Source organism: Trematomus bernacchii, unplaced genomic scaffold, assembly GCF_902827165.1.
Source record: "Trematomus bernacchii unplaced genomic scaffold, fTreBer1.1, whole genome shotgun sequence".
In the NCBI taxonomy this organism is placed as follows: domain Eukaryota; kingdom Metazoa; phylum Chordata; class Actinopteri; order Perciformes; family Nototheniidae; genus Trematomus; species Trematomus bernacchii.
The window spans coordinates 2734563-2753334 of record NW_022987469.1 but is presented as its reverse complement, the minus strand read 5'-3'; the positions used below and the strand labels follow the sequence as shown (position 1 = coordinate 2753334).

Here is an 18772-nt window from a genome sequence, read left to right as displayed (position 1 = left end):
TTTTGCTGTTTGCATGTACTTGCAGTTAATTTATAAAAAGTGTGGGAGCTTGACCAACATCCATTTCTAACAGCATAACGTATATTTGATACAATGAATATGAAGTTTAACCTGTTAAGCCCCAAGTCTGTTTTTCAGGTCTCAGGCTCGAAAATGACATTTCCAGAACAAATGACCATAACTACACTTCTAAATAGGGAAAATTAATAATCTTTTTTCTTAAAGTAATGATAAGCCTGTGAGTTGGATGTAGAACAGTCAGAATCAATATAGATGTTATTTATTTTAAATAAAATTCAGATTGAACATATTAAAAAAAATGTAAATTATAGTGTCCGTCCTAAAATTCTTTTTTACTTATAGTGAAAACTGTGTGATCAGCTGTTTTTGCGCAGTTCTCCAGTATGCGCAGGGCACAGAAGGGGGGGGGGGGGGGGGGGGGGGGAAGTCTCCCTCCGCAGCCGGTTGGCGTAGTTTTGGCACAATTCCGTTGTACAGACCGACGTTAACAGCAGCCCCGTCTGTGCACACGGAGACCGACTCTGACGTTCGGTGATCTAACCGCCTTCTGGAAAAGCTTCACAAGTACGTCGGTACGCAAATGCGCTAAGCATTTCAGATTTTTGCCGCGCATGCGTAGCTGCGTACCAGTTATGTGCTGGTACCAGTATTGTCAATTGTTCTGGGAATGTCATTTTCGAGCCTGAGACCTGGAAAACAGGCTCGGGGCTTAACAGGTTAGAGGATTTGCATACATCTGCCCTGTTTAAAACAAAAGGACAGGGCTCCTGATCCTTCTGTACCTCCACAGCCTGGCTGCTCTCGAATCGTGCAAAAAAACTGTTCAGCTCATCTGGGAGAGATGCACACGCAGACAGTCCCGCAGCACCCCCCGCTGCTCCTTTGTAATCTGTCATTGTTCTTAGTCCCGCCCACATGTTCCGGGTGTTACAGCCTTTGAAGTCAGACTCCACTTTGTCTCTGTATTGTCTCTTTGCACTGCTAATAGCTCTCCGGAGTGCATACCTAGATTTCTTGTACACCTCTGAATCTTCACCTCTGTGCGCTTTCAGCTTGGTACGCACCTTGCTGTTTATCCAGGGCTTTTGATTCGGGAATGTCCTCCGGTACCACGTCATTGATGCATTTCCCAATGTAGCAAATGACCGTGTCCGTGTGTGTATTGATATGTGTCCTCAAACACACACCACTCAGTAGATTCGAAGCAGTGCTGCAGAGCTGAGTCTGACTCCTCACTCCAGCGCTGTATAGTCCGTGTCACCGGTCTGTCCCATTTCAGTTTCTGCTTGTAAGCAGGCAGCAGCAGCAGTGAGATGTGGTCTGATTTGCCGAAGGGAGGGCGAGGGAGAGCATGTCGAAAAGGGAAAACAACATGGTCCAGTGTATTTCCGCAGCTGATGTGTTGATAGTATCTCGGCAGAACTCGGCAGCTGCGGCTCCGCGGATTTCTCAGCCTGAGACAGCGATACACCGCGAAACTTCAGTTCAGGCTGAGTTCAGGTGAGTTTCGCGATGTATACACATACTATACAGAGATGCTGTATGAGAAACCAATGTGATTTTGGAACATTGAACAATGTAAATATATTCTAGTAGACCTCAACAATGGAATTATGATCAGTATAAATGGCCATGTCATGGGACCTTTAAAATCCCCAGCCACAATGAAAGCCACCTCCGGCCGTGAAGTCTCTGTCCTGTCAATCACTCCAAACAGCTGACCTAATGCTGTGTTGTTGTCAGCGTGTGGCGGAATGTACACTGCTGTAATCACAACCGATGTAAATTCTCTTGGCAGATGAAAAGCCCGGCATCTGATCATGAGGTGCTCTAAATGAGGGAAACAGTCCGAAGAAATAATCCCCACATCTGTGCACCAGTTATTATTTATCATGACGCACACACCTCCTCCCTTGCTTCTCCCTGAATTAACAGTCCGATCCTGGCAAAATATAGTGAAGCCGTCTGGAACAATGGCGGATAGCGGAGTTGAGCCAAGTCTCCGTGAAAATTAACACGTTACAGTTCTTAATGTCCCGTTGAAAAGCAATCCGACTTCTGAGTTCATCTAGTTTGTTTTCCATCGACTGAAGATTAGCCAGAAGAATACTCGGAAGAGGGGGTCGGTTTTCTCGTCTCCTCAGTCTCACTAGCAGCCCGGCCCAAGACCCTCGCTTTGTCTTCCTCCTGCGTCTCTCAGGTAGGACAGCAACAGGCAGCCATGGCGGGTCCCCATTGTCCAACCCAGTCTCACGGCATTTCGTGTTATAGTCACGACATTTCATTTATTGATTCGTGTTCACCAACACGATTTCCCCCTTTTTTCCGTGTCACACAGAACGATTTTAAAAGCAATGTATTTCTATTGGTTGTGTGTTTCGTGCCTGCACCACGTCTTTTTGTCCGGTCGGGTCTTGGAAGACCGGAAGCTGTGTGGTTCATAAAAACATGTTCTTACTCAATATAAAGCCACGATTATTGTTTTTATTTTAGATCGTATAATGTCGGACTTTCTTTGCCGTCTGTGAGGAAAATAAATGGAGCTCAGAGCCTCAGAATACTGAAATATGTATTTTTAAATATTTTTTTCCTTCTAATTTGTTATTCTTTTCTAAATAACACACTGTTATTTACTCAACAATAACACACAATTATCCTTGTTTTATTTATTTGTTTAATTCTATAATCTCTGGCTTTTTTGGCGTCCGTCAGGAACAGAATTTCAAAATAAAATAACCGGAAACAGATACACACCAACTGAACTGATTACCCAAGATCCTCAGCTATGGTTTAAGCTCGGTGATTGGATTGTTTAGCCGCAATGCACGTTGGGATATGGTGTTAATGCGATATGAAATCCGAAAAACATTTCGGAGTTTAGGATGGCCGAAGACACTACACTACCCATAATCCTCAGCTATCGTTTGGGACTACAGTCCCTTTGCTTGACAAACCCCGTGATTAATCTTCAAGCTCTGCGACTGGATGTTGGAGTGGCAGTGCGCCAAGGTTACGCAGAGCGTCAAACAGCACTTTGAAATGGAACGAAACCACGGCAGACTATCCAAAACTGGACTCGAATGGGACCAGCCCCCCCCCCAGAACTACACATGCTGGCTATTGTGTTTCGCAAAATGTTCTATGGGACGTCTCTACTGGTAACGTTTTCGTTTTTCCCACAATTAGAAGTTGCCAGTATTAAACACATTGGTGTTATCAAATTTAAAACATATAATTAATAAATGGGTGAAAATTGCTTGTGTCCATAATGGGCAGCATTAATATATACCCACATGACAGCTCATTGTTACTTTGTAATTCTACTCCACTACAATTCAGAGGTTAACCTGGTATTTTTACTCCACTACATTTATTTTAGTTACTTTGCAGATTCTGATTAATGATGTGAAATATAAACAACCCTTAAAGCAGACTTTAGTTACACCTGAGTAAAATTCAGGGAAGGTGATTGTCAAGTGCCAACAATCAGGAGAGATATTTGATAGTTGCTGCTTGAGAAGACTAAACATTTATCTGCAGATCCCTATAAAGTATATTCATTACTCCGTTATTCTCTACTAATAGTTAATTAAAGACTGTATATAATGGCTATTTTGCACATCCCTTTCAAGATTTCAAGATTTTCAAAGGTTTATTGACATATCATATACACAACTACAGTGTAGTTATGCAATGAATGAACAACTTGGGTCGCAGGTTCCTCAACAGTGCATTACAAGACATCTATCAATATGTGTGTATACTTCCACCATTAAACTGTCATATTCTGCACATTTCTTACATAAGAGTATAATTCATATTATTATTACATGGCTTTTATCCAAAGCGTCTTACATACATTCAGTACTGTGGACAATCCCTACAGGAGCAATTTGAGGTGAAGTGTCTTGCCCAGGGACACAACGACATGCTGACTGCAGTGGGACTCGAACTTGCTATCCCCTGATTTGAAGTCCAGCACACCCCCCACTGAGCCACAGTCTCCCCCACTGAGCCACAGCCTCCCATATGTATAATATCAGTTAAAATAAGTGCTTCAACATAGTTAACATAGCAGGAAAGCAATATATTAGATGCTAAGTACTTTGTCAGGCTTAATATTTATCTGTAGATACCAGAGGTGGGGACTCGAGTCACATGACTTGACTCGAGTCAGACTCGAGTCGCATATTTTTTTACTTGAGACTTGCTTGACTAACATTGATAAAAGACTTGACTTGACTTTGACTTGGTATTCATGACTTGAGACTTGACTTAAGCTTGAGACAGATGACTTGAAAGGACTTGACTGTTTACAATTAAATATTTGCGTTTGTTTTTGTAGTGAGATATTACGTTTAGTTTTTTCGAAAAACGTGATTGGGTGATTATAGCGCCGTGCGCGCAAACCTGGCAACCCACTATACGGCAGGAGTGTCAGTTAACATGGCAGCGGCTAGCGTTACTCCAAAAATAGTGAAGTTTGGATTCAAGGATTATGTTGTCGATGACGCTAATAAGAAGAGAACATCGGTATGCAGGGTCTGCAGCATAAAGATCAGTGACACGACCACCACAACATCCAACTTCATTCGTCACTACAAAAACAAACTCAGAGAAAGGTAAGTGAATGTGTTGTGTTAGCTAGAAAGCTAACGTTAAGTTTAAGCTACGTTAGACTTGGTTTCAAATCGATTAAGCATTGCAAAGAGAAGACAAAATGGTAAATTAACACTAGAACCGCCAAGGGATTCATTTGTACTAACCCTGATACTGACGGGCTGTCAGGAGAGGGAGAGAGAGAGAGGAAAAGAGATGCCTCGTTTATTTCCCCTGTGTTATTATCAGAAGTTACTGTAAACTTGAATAATGTAGTTCATCTACTTTTAGTAGTTTGTTTAAATGTTTTAATTATGTTGTTTTTGTTTGTAGAAGTGCATCATTCCTTGATTTATTGTAAAATGAATCTGAACTTTTTGATCTGTTATGATGATAAACTGAAGCAATTTCTAAATTAACCCAATTAACTGAGTTTTAAATCGTCCTACTTAGTTTATAAGGAAATTATGAAGAGGAACAAATTAAATGATTTGAAAATGATATCTATGTAGGTGCTGACGCTGTTGGCGGTTCTAGTGTTAACAGACATTTAAATTAAATATGTGTAATGGCAAATGCCATATATGATTTTCTTAACTGGAATTCTGCCTTTTTGAACAGACTTTTTGATTGAGTCCTAGCTATATTGTCTGCAGTTCTAGGGTTAATATTAATCGAATATGATTGTCATCGGTCTAAATTAGATTTTAAATGATTAACTGTGTATGTAATGAAGTTCATAGTGTGGGTTAAATCCATTTTCATAACCACTGTCTTTTAACTGATTTAAATGCGGAAACTGGGCTTATTCATCAGAATTTTGTATGACTTGACTTGACTTGACTTGACCTGAGCAATGACTTTACTTGACTTGCTTGACTCTCACCACAGTGACTTGGGACTTGCTTGATACTTGTAGGTCAAGACTTGAGACTTGCTCATGACTTGCACATGTAGGACTTACTCCCACCTCTGGTAGATAGCCCCAAAGCTTTTTTATTATTTAAAAGAAGACCTTAAAGGTGGGGTAGGTAAGTTTGAGAAACCGGCTCGAGATACACTTTTTGTTATATTCCATGGAATGCTCTTAACATCCCGATAGCAATGAATATCTTAAGTGCTTTGACAAAAAATCCATACAAAAATGTCATCTGTGGAAGCCGTAGTACTGTAAAAAGCACGACCAATCATTTTAGCCGGCCCGGCTAAAATAACTGGATGGCCTACCTGCCTGTCAGCCTTCCATCTGTGCACAAACTTATCTCGTGCCCTCATTGGTCATGTGCGCGTTCGTGTGTGTTGGAGGAGGGGCTCTACAGTATAAGGAAGTGGCAGATTTTCTCCGGTTGTGTATTTTCAAATTCTAGCGATCTCGAGCCGGTTTCTCAAACTTACCTACCCCACCTTTAACCTAAAGTATTCTTTAATGTTTAAATAAAGGTTAATTCGTTTTTCTGTTTTGCACATCCTCCTATTAATACCTTTGTACATCCGGCACTAAACTGTTTTATTGTAGAGATCACTTACAGTATCTTCTTGATATTTTATATTCTATATTTCTATCATTGAGCTTCTACTTTGCCCCTATTTTGTATGTACTATATTGTTTTCATCAAATATAACATATTCAAAAAATAATTCAATAACGTGCTTTAACCACTAGGCGGTGCACACAAGTTACACACAGCATACAATGCCATAATAACTTTTTATTATTAGTGTAGGACACTTATGTATGTATAACATCTGAAGATGTGTAGTTTTATTCATGTTTTCACATAATCTTACAGGATATTTCACATGTTTTACTTCAACACATTAATATCTGATTTGTAAAACATAAGGCGCTTTCACACCGCAGTACTTTTCCCACAAAGGTTCATCAGAACTTAGTTCATCAGAACTCTTTAGTTCTCATGAACTTAGTACAGATCGCGTTCACACCAGAATAAGTCCCTGGGGGAGGATTAGGCAAATAAACCCGCTGACGTCACTTTTTCTTCTTCTGCTTTGGGTTTACTGGCAGGCCGCAAACAACTTCACGGCGTATACTGCCACCCGGAGTCCCCGGCCGGAAGTCCCCGGAGTTGGGGACTGGCTTCAGTAGAAGCTGCTGGGACTCCCAGCAGCTTCTACTGAAGCCTTCCGAGTAAATCGCCAGAACACCGACACCTCCTCATCTCCACCGCTCCCATGTTTTCTTTTGTGTTGCCATAAGTTAGTCTCTCTGCGTTTCTGCGCTGGGCTAATGCTAATGCTAATAATGCTAATGCGAGGATAATAAAATGGCAAAACCTTTTGGGAGTTTTACGGGGCGTGGTTTGCATTCCGCCCAGCCAATCAGACATAGGAACCTTTTTGTCCCACGAAAGTACCTGCTCTCTAGCAGGGACGGAAAACTGACGGAAAAGGGGGTAAAAAGGTTCTCATGAACTCATTTTAGTTCCTGCTCTTTTTGGTGTGAACGCGACATTTCGGAACTATATCGGAACTAAAGTGGGAAAAGTACTGCGGTGTGAACGCGCCTATAGACAGAAAGGTATATCCGTCATTTAATGGTAAGCTATTGAAATTCTGAATCCATAGATGTGTCTCCCATCACCCAAAACCCCTGACTATTCTCTCAATTCAGTATTTACATTCTTATATTCAAAGAAAATCAGTAATATCTTTAAAAACTAAGTCCTTTTATATCAGCTGTGCACCTTTATGGGGTAAATATAACCTATCTACCAATTGGATCAAATATAAAAGTCAGCCGAATTAGTGTTGATACTGCAAGGAGGCGTATTGTGTGAAGAGAAATTGAAGATGTTCAATTGCTGATATATTTATGATCCACGTCACGTATTCAGTTTCGGTGGCAGTTCTTCCAGTTTGTCCAGAAGTCTGCTAATCAGGGCTCTATAAATAAATAACTAAGGCAGATGTGTAATATTTAATGCAGCCAAACCGTGTATTACAATGCCGTTATGTGATGACTTTCAAAGAGAAAAGCAAGCACACTCGGATTAAAGTATTATTTTCTTTCTTTTAAAAAAATGTTTTTCGGCTTTCATATCGCATAAACACCATATCCCAACGTACATTGCGGCTTAACAATCAAATCACCGAGCTTAAACCATAGCTGAGGATCTTGGGTAATCAGTTCAGTGGGAGTGTATCTTTTTCCGGTTATTTTATTTTGAAATTCAGTTCCTGACGGACGCTAAAAAAGCCAGAGATTATAGAATTAAACAAATAAATAAAAACAAGGATAACTGTGTGTTATTGTTGAGTAAATAACAGTGTGTTATTTAGTCCTCACGGACGGCAAAAGAAGTCCAACATTATACGATGTAAAATAAAAACAATAATCGTGGCTTGATATTGAGTAAGAACATGTTTTTATGAACCACACAGCTTCCGGTCTTCCAAGACCCGACTGGACAAAAAGACGTGGTGCAGGCACAAAACATACTACCAATAGAAATACATTGCTTTTAAAATCGATCTGTGTGACACGAAAAAAAGGGGGAAATCATGTTGGTGAACACGAATCAATAAATTAAATGTCGTGACTATCACACGAAATGCCGTGAGACTGGGTTGCATTGTCTGACGGTGGGCTGTTGTCCACAAAGTGTCTGAACTGTAGAAGTTCCTCTCCATTTATATTGTATAGCAGAGTTGGTGCGGTCGGCTCGCATGTTGCGGACGAGGTTAAAAGCACACGACAAAAAGTAAATAAACACTGAAAAAATACGAAAAAAAGGCCAAGTTGGAGAGGAGCTAAAGACAATGCAGCCTCTTCACGGCGCAGGTGTACTTGTACTGTACTATTTTTTTGCTGTTGTTCTCCAATACCTGACAAAATCGATGTTTCTGCCTCTTAATTTAAAACGTTGTTTCTGTGATGCTCTGTTATTGCTTGTCACATCTTTGGTAAAAAGAGAGGTACAGTCATGAGAGCAGAGCCACAGCTAATCTGCATGTGAGAAATGCCTCTGATGAGTGTGAGCACATTCATACATCTTCACACACTACTGTACCAAACAGACACACTGCACTCCAAACAAGCTCTGGTGATTTATATAAGATATTTGTACATGTTATAAAGTCAAACACATCAGATGATTTTCAAGACTTGCAGACATCTAAAGTTCTGATTGAAGTTGTAATTATCATCAAGCTAGTAACACATTAAACACAACAAGACAGCTACTCAACAAAAATCATATAAACTGAAAATCATAGAAGTAGATATTCAAGATTCAAAACAGAATGAAGCACAAACCTTTGTAGTAAAAGAGACATCTGTCGGTGAGGACGAACCACCTCTTGTTCCACTGCTTCACCCCACTGCTGGCCTGCAGGAACAAGATTCAAGATTTCAAGATTCAATGCTTTATTGTCCTGTGCACAGTAGCTACAGTAGATATGCCAATGACAACTCAATTCACAGGCTCCTCCAACAGTGCAACATGAATATATATAGGACAAATTAAACCAATACAAATTGTGAAAGAAATAACAATAGAAATAAAATAGTGCAAGAGAATGTTTTTGAGATGTGGCAAATAAATACAAATAAAATAGAAGTAGTGCAAGAAGGGTCTATATACAAGTAAATGGGACATGATATATATATATTATATATATATATATATATATATATATATATATATATATATAGATATATATATATATATATATATATATATATATATATATATATATATATATATATATATAAATACATTGAAAGATGCAAACAGATGCATGTTTATGGATGTTCTTTACAGAGTTTAGGTGTTTAATAGGCTTATGGCCTGTGGGATGAAACTGTCGGCAGCAGACAGAACAGTTTGTTGCTGGGGTGATGGGGGTCTTTGATAATCCTGTGGGCTTTCTTCCTGAGCCGCTGGGAGTAAAGATCCTCCATGGATGGCAGCTCCGTCCTGGTGATGTGCTGTGCAGTTTTCACCACCCTCTGTAGAGTCTTACGGTTGAGGGCGGTACTCTCTATGGTGCACCTGTAGAAGGTCAGGATGCTCTCTATGGTGCACCTGTACAAGGTTCAAGGTTCAAGGTTCTTTATTGTCAAACTAACATAGTTACAGAGTAATTATGTTGTTGAAAATCTTATGTCACAGGCTTCTCCAACAATGCAACATAATAATAATACAGATAGTAAAAGTAATACAAAAAGAAAAAATAGTTCTAAAATAAAGTGAGTATGTGGAATAGTGCAGTACGAGTCTATATACAAGTTATTGGAATGATATATATTAGATAGTAGATATATATTACTAAGTAGCAGATGAATGTTTTGAAATTGTTTCAGCAGTTCAATTGTCTCACTGCCCGCGGGAAGAAACTGTCTCCGAATCTTTTTGTTTTTGCCAGGATGCTGCGGTAACGTCTGCCAGACGGCAACAGAAAGAACAGTTTGTGGCTGGGGTGATGGGGGTCTTTGATAATCCGTAGGGATTTCTTCCTGAGCCGCTGGGAGTAAAGGTCCTCCATGGATGGCAGCTCCGTCCTGGTGATGTGCTGTGCAGTTTTCACCACCCTCTGTAAAGCCTTACGATTGAGGGCGGTGCAGCTGCCGTACCAGGCCGTGATGCAGCCAGTCAGGATACTCTCTATCGTGCACCTGTAGAAGTTGCAGAGTATCCTGGAATCCATTTTGAACCTCCTCAACCTGCGGAGGAAGAAGAGCCGCTGTCGAGCTTTCTTGGTGATGGTGGTGGTGTGAAGAGTCCATGTCAGGTCCTCAGTGATGTGGACCCCAAGGCACCTGAAGCTGCTGACTCTCTCCACCGTAGTCCCATTGATGGCGATGGGGGCGTGTCCCTCTCCCTGCTGCTTCCTGTAATCCACAATCAGCTCCTTTGTTTTGCTGATGTTGAGATGGAGGTTGTTATCCTGGCACCAAGATGTCAGCTTTTCGACCTCCTCTCTGTACGCCGTCTCGTCGTCGTCTGTGATCTGGCCGATGACGGTCGTGTCATCAGCAAACTTCACGATGGTGTTGGAGCTGTGTGTGGCCACGCAGTCGTGAGTGAACAGGGAGTAGAGGAGAGGGCTGAGCACGCAGCCTTGAGGGGCACCGGTGTTGAGAATCAGGGTGGAGGATGTGATGTTTCCCACCTGGGGTCTGCCCGTCAGGAAGTTCAGGATCCAGTCACAGAGGGCGCTGTTGAGCCCGAGCTCTCTGAGCTTGATGGCCAGCTTGGAGGGCACAATGGTATTGAATGCTGAACTGTAGTCAATGAACAGCATTCTCACATATGTGTTCCTGTTCTTCGGGTCCAGGTGTGAGAGGGCAGTGTGGATGGTGAGGGCTATGGCGTCGTCTGTGGACCTGTTTGCTCTGTAGGCAAACTGCAGGGGGTCCAGAGAGTCAGGGAGGGAGGAGGTGATGAATGATTTGACTAACCGCTCAAAGCACTTCATTATGATGGAGGTGAGTGCTACTGGGCGGTAGTCGTTGGGGCAGGTGATTATTGTCTTTTTTGGGACAGGAACGATGGTGGAGTGTTTAAGACATGTGGGGACTACAGACTGCAGCAGGGACCTGTTGAAGATGTCTGTGAACACCTCTGCCAGCTGAACTGCACACACCCTGAGAACACGGCCAGGGATGCCATCAGGACCAGGAGCCTTGTGTGGGTTAACCCTTTTAAAGGATTTACACACATCTGCCCTGTTTAAAACAAAAGGGCAGTGTAGCTCCTGGTCCCTCTGTACCTCCACAGCCTGGCTGCTCTCAAAGCGTGCAAAAAAAACTGTTCAGCTCATCTGGGAGAGATGCGCACGCAGACACTCCCGCAGCACCCCCCGCTGCTCCTTTGTAGTCTGTCATTGTTCTTAGTCCCGCCCACATGTTCCTGGTGTTACAGCCTTTGAAGTCAGATTCCACCTTCTCTTTGTACTGTCTCTTTGCATTGCTAATTGCTCTCCGGAGATCATACCTAGATTTCCTGTACTCCTCCAAATCTCCAGCTCTTTGTGCGATAGTGCGCGCTTTCAGTTTGCCGCGCACCTCGCCGTTTATCCAGGGCTTTTGATTTGAGAATGTTCGTACAGAAACCTTCGGTACCACGTCATCGATGCATTTCCCAATGTAGCAGATGACAGTGTCCGTGTGTGTGTTGATGTTATTGTCCTCAAACACACTCCAATCCGTAGATGCAAAGCAATCCTGCAGTGCTGAATCTGACTCCTCGCTCCATCGCTGTACTGTCCTTATTATGGGTCTGTCCCTTTTAAGTTTCTGCTTGTACGCAGGCAGCAGCAGCAGTGAGATGTGGTCTGATTTGCCGAAGGGAGGGCGAGGGAGAGCCTTATATCCATGTCGAAAAGGGGAATAAACATGGTCCAGTATGTTTCCCCCGCGCATCGGGCAGCTGATGTGTTGGTAATATTTTGGCAAGACCTTCTTCATGTTGGCGGTGTTGAAATCCCCGGCCACAACGAACGCCGCATCTGGCCGCGAAGTCTCGGTCTTATCAATAATCCGAAACAGCTGATCGAGTGCCGTGTTGTTGTCGGCGAGTGGCTGCGGCGGGATATACACTGCTGTTATCACAACAGATGTGAATTCCCTCGGCAGATGAAAAGCCCGGCATGTGATCATGAGATGCTCTCGATGAGCGGAACAGTCCGAAGAAATAATCTTCACATCTGAGCACCAGTTGTTATTAGTCATTACACACACACCGCCTCCCTTACTTTTCCCCGAGTTAGCAGTCCGGTCCTGACGAAAAATAGAGAATCCATCAGGAACAATGGCGGAGTCCGGGATTGCGGGGTTGAGCCAAGTCTCAGTGAGAATTAACACGTTACAGTTCTTAATGTCCCGTTGAAAAGCAATCCGACTTCTGAGTTCATCTAGCTTATTTTCAATGGATTGAACATTAGCCAGAAGAATACTCGGAAGAGGGGGTCGATTATCTCGTTTCCTCAGTCTGACCAGCAGCCCTGCCCGGCACCCGCGCTTTGTCTTCTTCTTGCGTCTCTCAGGTAGAACAGCAACAGGTAGCCATGGCGAATCTCCATTGTCTGTCGGAGGGTTATTATTGTCCACGAAGTTTCGCAATTGAAGAAGTTCCTCTCTGCTATATTGTATAGCAGAGTAGGTGCGGTCGGCTTGCATGTTGCGAACCATGTTAAAAGTAAGACGGCAAAAGTAAAATAAATACGCACAAAATACGAAAAGGGGCAAAGTTGGAGAAGAGCCCAAAGACGATGCGGCCATCTTCACCGGCGCATCTCAAGCGCTAATCTGACTGTAGAAGGTCAGGATGCTCTCTATGGTGCACCTGTAGAAGGTCAGGATGCTCTCTATGGTGCACCTGTAGAAGGTCAGGATCCTCTCTATGGTGCACCTGTAGAAGGTCAGGATCCTCTCTATGGTGCACCTGTAGAAGGTCAGGATGCTCTCTATGGTGCACTTGTAGAAGGTCAGGATGCTCTCTATGGTGCACCTGTAGAAGGTCAGGATGCTCTCTATGGTGCACCTGTAGAAGGTCAGGATGCTCTCTATGGTGCACCTGTAGAAGGTCAGGATACTTTCTATGGTGCACCTGTAGAAGGTTAGGATGCTCTCTATGGTGCACCTGTAGAAGGCCAGGATGCTCTCTATGGTGCACCTGTAGAAGGTCAGGATCCTCTCTATGGTGCACCTGTAGAAGGTCAGGATGCTCTCTATGGTGCACCTGTAGAAGGTCAGGATGCTCTCTATGGTGCACCTGTAGAAGGTCAGGATACTTTCTATGGTGCACCTGTAGAAGGTTAGGATGCTCTCTATGGTGCACCTGTAGAAGGCCAGGATGCTCTCTATGGTGCACCTGTAGAAGGCCAGGATGCTCTCTATGGTGCACCTGTAGAAGGTCAGGATCCTCTGTAAACTGAACTACACACAACCTGAGAACACGGCCAGGGATGCCATCAGGTCCAGGAGCCTTGTGTGGGTTAACCCTTTAAAGGATTTGCACACATCTGCCCTGTTTAAAACAAAAGGGCAGGGATCCTGATCCTTATGTGCCTCCACAGCCTGCCTGCACTCAAAATGAGCATAGAAGCTGTTTAGCTCATCTGGGAGAGACACACTCACAGACAGTCCCCCAGAATCACCGGCTGCTCCTTTGTAATCAGTCATTGTTCTTAGTCCTGCCCACATGTTCCGGGTGTCAGAGCCTTTGAAGTCAGATTCCACTTTGTCTCTTTGCACTGCTGATAGGTCTCTGGAGCGCGTACCTTGACTTCCTGTACTCTTCCAAATCTCCACCTCTGTGCGCGATAGTCCGCGCTTTCTGCTTGGCAAGGACCTCACCGTTTATCCAGGGCTTCTGATTCGGTGTCACAACGTTTCAGGTTAGAACACACAATAAATAAAGGCAGCCCAAGACAAACAGTACAACAACATCGACATAGTATCAATAACACATTTCATATGACCTTAGGGTTATGTAAAACAGGAACATTTGTAAAAGTCCCATGAAGGTATTGAACAAACTGAAGGTTTTGACATTGTGCGGCTCAGGAGAAGACTTCCTCAGTGTCATGAATTTGCAGGGTAACAGTGTTTATTCAGACTTCTATCATGCAACATGCAATGTCCTCTAAGATTACAAGATTGTGCTTCAAATCATAGTCTCCAAAAATAGTCCTTAAAAAATGTTTTTAACACAAGTTTAATTCTTCATGAGAGGAGAGGAAAAAGGCTTCACCTGCTTGTACAGCCATCCCTGTTTGCTGACCTCTGCTTTGGGATTTCTGCGCATGGAGTTTGAGCGCTTCCCAAACGTAGCTGCCGTTCGAAGAGAACTCCTGGGAGTACGAGACGCCTGCAATTACCAAGATATAAAATAGAGGTTTAGTATAAAGGTTATGGAAATGTACACGTTGATAGTGGGGTATAGAGGATTACAATTATAGGAGTATTTTTTCGAATTATATTACATGAAGACCATAAAGTGATCTTCCACTTATAGGTTCTTAAAGAATATGCACAATGGGCATAAACACATATAAATGTAGCAAATACCGGCTCATCATTAACTGCAAGCTAGGATTTGATTTGAGGAGTTAAAACATTTTAAAACAATGTTATGAATAATGATAAATTTGTTAATTATTTTCTCAATGAGGGAAGTCAGGTCTAACAGGATGTGACTGAGAACTTGTTTACTTAGCAAAGACCCGTTAAGCAACAATGGCGAGTTTGATCACACTACTTCCTCAGGCAGATGAAACCAAAGACTGCTTGCTCCCCCACACACAGCATATCTGTTTACCATGAAAGCATGCTGCAGTAGCGCTGATATCCCAAAACCTTTTCTCATTGTTTAAATTAAGTATTTCCTGGAACACTCCATCTGCCATGGATGGGTGAGTCTTTGTGGTGTGCTCACCCTGGTGTAAGGCTGGCCTTCTGGGGACAGGTTTGACACCATATTGGCACTTTTGGAGTCAGTGATCTTCTCAGCAGTAGGATTCACTTTCCCATTCATTTCCAAATCACAGTGCCTGGACAGAAGAGCAAAGACATGAGCTCCTAATAGTGCAACAGTGCATGCTGTGCACTTCTACCACTTATTGTCTAGTAGCCTGCCAAGAGCAGTGTGTGATGGCAGAGTAATTACTTTGCAAAATTACAATTGGTACAACTCAGATCTGACCTTGTTTAATGAGGTCTAATGTGTAGCACCCTGCAGACTTGTCTCAATGTTTGTGTTTGCCTGAGAAGGACCTCTGGTGGTTGTGTGTAAAAAGACTCTTGGCTGCCACACGCACAGGTGGAAAGACTGTGTTGTTACAATGTGAGACTTCAACACTAGAGGCAGCTAGTATAGTTTGTTCATTATTACCAAGACAAACACACACTCTCTGTATACCCAGTATAGCTCTTACTTTAGCCCAATGAAACCAACAAGCATGTTGAAACATCCTACGTTTCTGTCTAACTTAGTTATTGTTGATAAACTCTGATTGGACAATCTCTGATTTGTTAAATGTAGGTACAGTATGTTGACATATACTGTATATTAACTAACATTACTGTGGTTCCACATATTTTCCTTGTTTTATTTTCTCTTTGGGAAAGGTGAAATTAGTTAACATAAGACACCAAATACATTTTATAAGGGATTCAATGACAATACATTACATATAGTAACTAATTAAACCAGCAAAATACACCCATATGCAGGGTAGGAGAGTGAAATATCAAACGAAAACAGTGACCTGCTGGTGCCAGTTTACAGCTGCCATGTTCATGTGGGTCAAACATGTGTTAGTAATGGATGATTGGAGTTGGCCACCAGTCATATCGATCTACTGACAAGTATTAATGCATGTCATTTCCATTCTCTCTTTGCTCACCTCCTATAATTTCCTTATACATGCAGTAACATCAGCACCACCCAGAGGCGTGTGCAAGTAACCTGCTGTGCACCAGCCAAGTGTTGTTTTTCTAAAACTGATCGCCTACTTTCTTTCTGTTTGTGCTAACAAACAACACAATTATTTTGATAACACAGTGCATGTTTGTGGGGTAATAACTACATAATTTGTAGAATTTTGTGTATGCATGTAGGTGTACAGGATAGGAGCTGAACATATTATTGCTGCTTAGTTCAGTTCAAAGGTCACTTACTGCAGATAGGAGTGTAAGGTGGGCTCTTCCAGCTGGAGGGGGCTCAGTGCTGCTCCAGCTGGTCCACTGGGGTCATGTTGACTGCAAACACACAGAGGAAGGACACAGAGGGGACAGATGGCGATTACTTTTCTTAATGTGTCCATATTACAAACACAGGTGAAGATAACTACAGTTTACCCGAACCATGGTCTTAAGTTCACCGTTTCTTCTATCAGTTATGATACAGTAGGAATAATGTTTGGCGCCTCAGATGACAGCAATTTACTTTAAACATTCAATGGTCGTACTACATAAAGTATGTATAATGCAAAGACATGTGCATCCTAAATCTGAATTTTCTCTTGCTATAGTCCAACAAAAAGTACATTGCCATACTATTTGACTTTCACATCTGACTATAACTCTACTCACATGTCTGTGTGATAAGTGCATCTGTGAGTGTTTGTTGTTGATTTGAAAACCACAAGCAGAGATATGTTTGTTTTTAGTGGCAATGACAACCCAGGTTCTTCCTTTTGGCAATGAAATTACAATAAATGTATGATATAAGTACATTTACAAGTGTAAGTATAAGAGTACTATGCAAACATTATCCTCCCCCAATTATTCCTGACTCGTCCTGACTTTTCTTTGTTTAAGTGACCTGTTAAGCCCTGAGCCTGTTTTTCAGTTCTCAGGCTCGAAAATTCATGAGATGTTTAACATTGAAAGAAAAGTGCAGGCGACAGTCACTGACAATGGCAGTAACTTTGTGAAGGCCTTCAGAGAATTCGGACAGGGGGAGGAGGTTGAAAAAGGCTATCAAGATGGCAATGAAGATGCTGGGTTTGAGGATGTCGGTGCCATTCTTGAAGGTGAGGGACTGCAGTTTTTTCTGCCTCCACACCAGCGCTGTGCATCACACACGTTTTGCTATTAGGCGCCGTGCTGGTGGCTGCCTGTTGCTTGCAGCTCCCGGTGTTTTATTGATCTTTGTCTTTTTGTTTACTTTTATTCTCTTAGTTGTACTTTTTTCTTTGGATATTTATTTTGTCTTGCAGCGAACTATGGCCACGTTTTACTTTGAACGTTTTCTGGTCATTCTTCTGCTACTTTTTTCACTTTTTGTGTCGGAGAGCCATGCTCAGAGGAGTGATGGCATTGTTTACTCGCGTGAGCAGCTGATTGCGCTGTGCCGACCCGTGCTGCTGCCCGGAGCCAGGCATGACATCCCGGAGGAGCTTCGGAGGCTTAAGCGGGGCTGCAGAGCTGGGGCCAAGCTGAGGATGAAGAAGAAGATGAGATACAAACCCTGTGTACCGGCCATCATAATGGGGAACGTGAGGTCTTTGGGGAATAAGATGGACGAGCTCCGCGTGCTGACGAAGACGCAGTGGGAATACCGTGAGTGTAGCATCATGTGTTTTACCGAGACTTGGTTGCACACGCTCATCCCGGATAATAACACGGCTCTCCCCGGCTTCACGAGTGTTCGGGCGGACAGGGACGTTATTCTGAGCGGCAAAAAGAAAGGAGGAGGGATTGCACTGTATGTGAACGAACGATGGTGTAATCCTGGACATGTTACTGTGAAGGAGCGTTTCTGTAGCCCGGACATTGAACTGCTAGCTGTGGGATTACGTCCATTTTATCTACCTAGAGAACTTTATTCTGTCATCGTAGTTGCTGTCTATATTCCACCGAACGCGGACGCAGAGGTGGCTGGTGACGTCATTCACTCCTCTGTGGCCAAACTCTTCACCCAAATGCATTCATCACAATAACTGGGGATTTTAACCGTGCAAAACTGGACAAATCTCTGCCTACATTCACTCAGTATGTGAAATGCCCCACCAGGGGAAATAATACTCTGGATCTTTTATATGCTAATACCAAGAATGTATATTGTGCCACTGCCCTCCCCCCCCTGGGCTGATCTGACCACAACCTCGTCTTTTTGGCTCCTAAATATGTCCCTCTGGTACAGAGGCAGCCTGTATCCACCAGGACTGTGAGGAAATGGACTCCAGGGGCTAATGAGGCTCTACAGCAGTGGTTCCCAAACTTTTTGTGCCCAAGGCACACCAAAGGACAAGTAAAAATCTCAAGACACACCTATTGTGCAAAATAGCCCTTATAACACGTGTTATGACTCATATCATGTAAAATATCTGTAAATGTGCATAATCATTTACTAATGCCAAATAAAATGTGACAAAGACAACTATATTACTATATATATATATATATTTATTAACGAAATATTTCAGAAATTAATTTGAAACTTTATCAAATTAGGCTTCATCAAAGCAGCACACTCATTTAAATCAGACAGGTCACAAAATTAAAAATTGTGGAGGATCAGGCTTTGGTGGTCGGCTCCCATCTCGGCGCACAGCTGGGAGAAGAGGCGAGATTTCAGGGGCCTTGATTTGATGTAATTCACCATCTGCACAGCCTGATTCAGCACCTCAGTCAACTCCGGGGCCATGGTTTTGGCAACTAATGCCTCTCTATTCAAAA

General features: G+C 42.7%; 1 protein-coding gene across 1 annotated transcript in view; it reads right to left on the bottom strand.

Annotated features, from left to right (window-relative positions):
• The window catches only part of plekha6 (pleckstrin homology domain containing, family A member 6), a 102944-nt gene that overhangs the window by 60802 nt on the left and 23370 nt on the right, over positions 1–18772 (bottom strand). The window contains exons 2-5 of the mRNA XM_034143686.1: positions 16268–16348; positions 15024–15138; positions 14340–14456; positions 8897–8969 (exon numbers count right to left, since the gene is read on the bottom strand). Of these exons, the coding sequence (XP_033999577.1) occupies positions 8897–8969; positions 14340–14456; positions 15024–15138; positions 16268–16348 (386 nt within the window). The remainder of the gene's footprint in view (positions 1–8896; positions 8970–14339; positions 14457–15023; positions 15139–16267; positions 16349–18772) is intronic.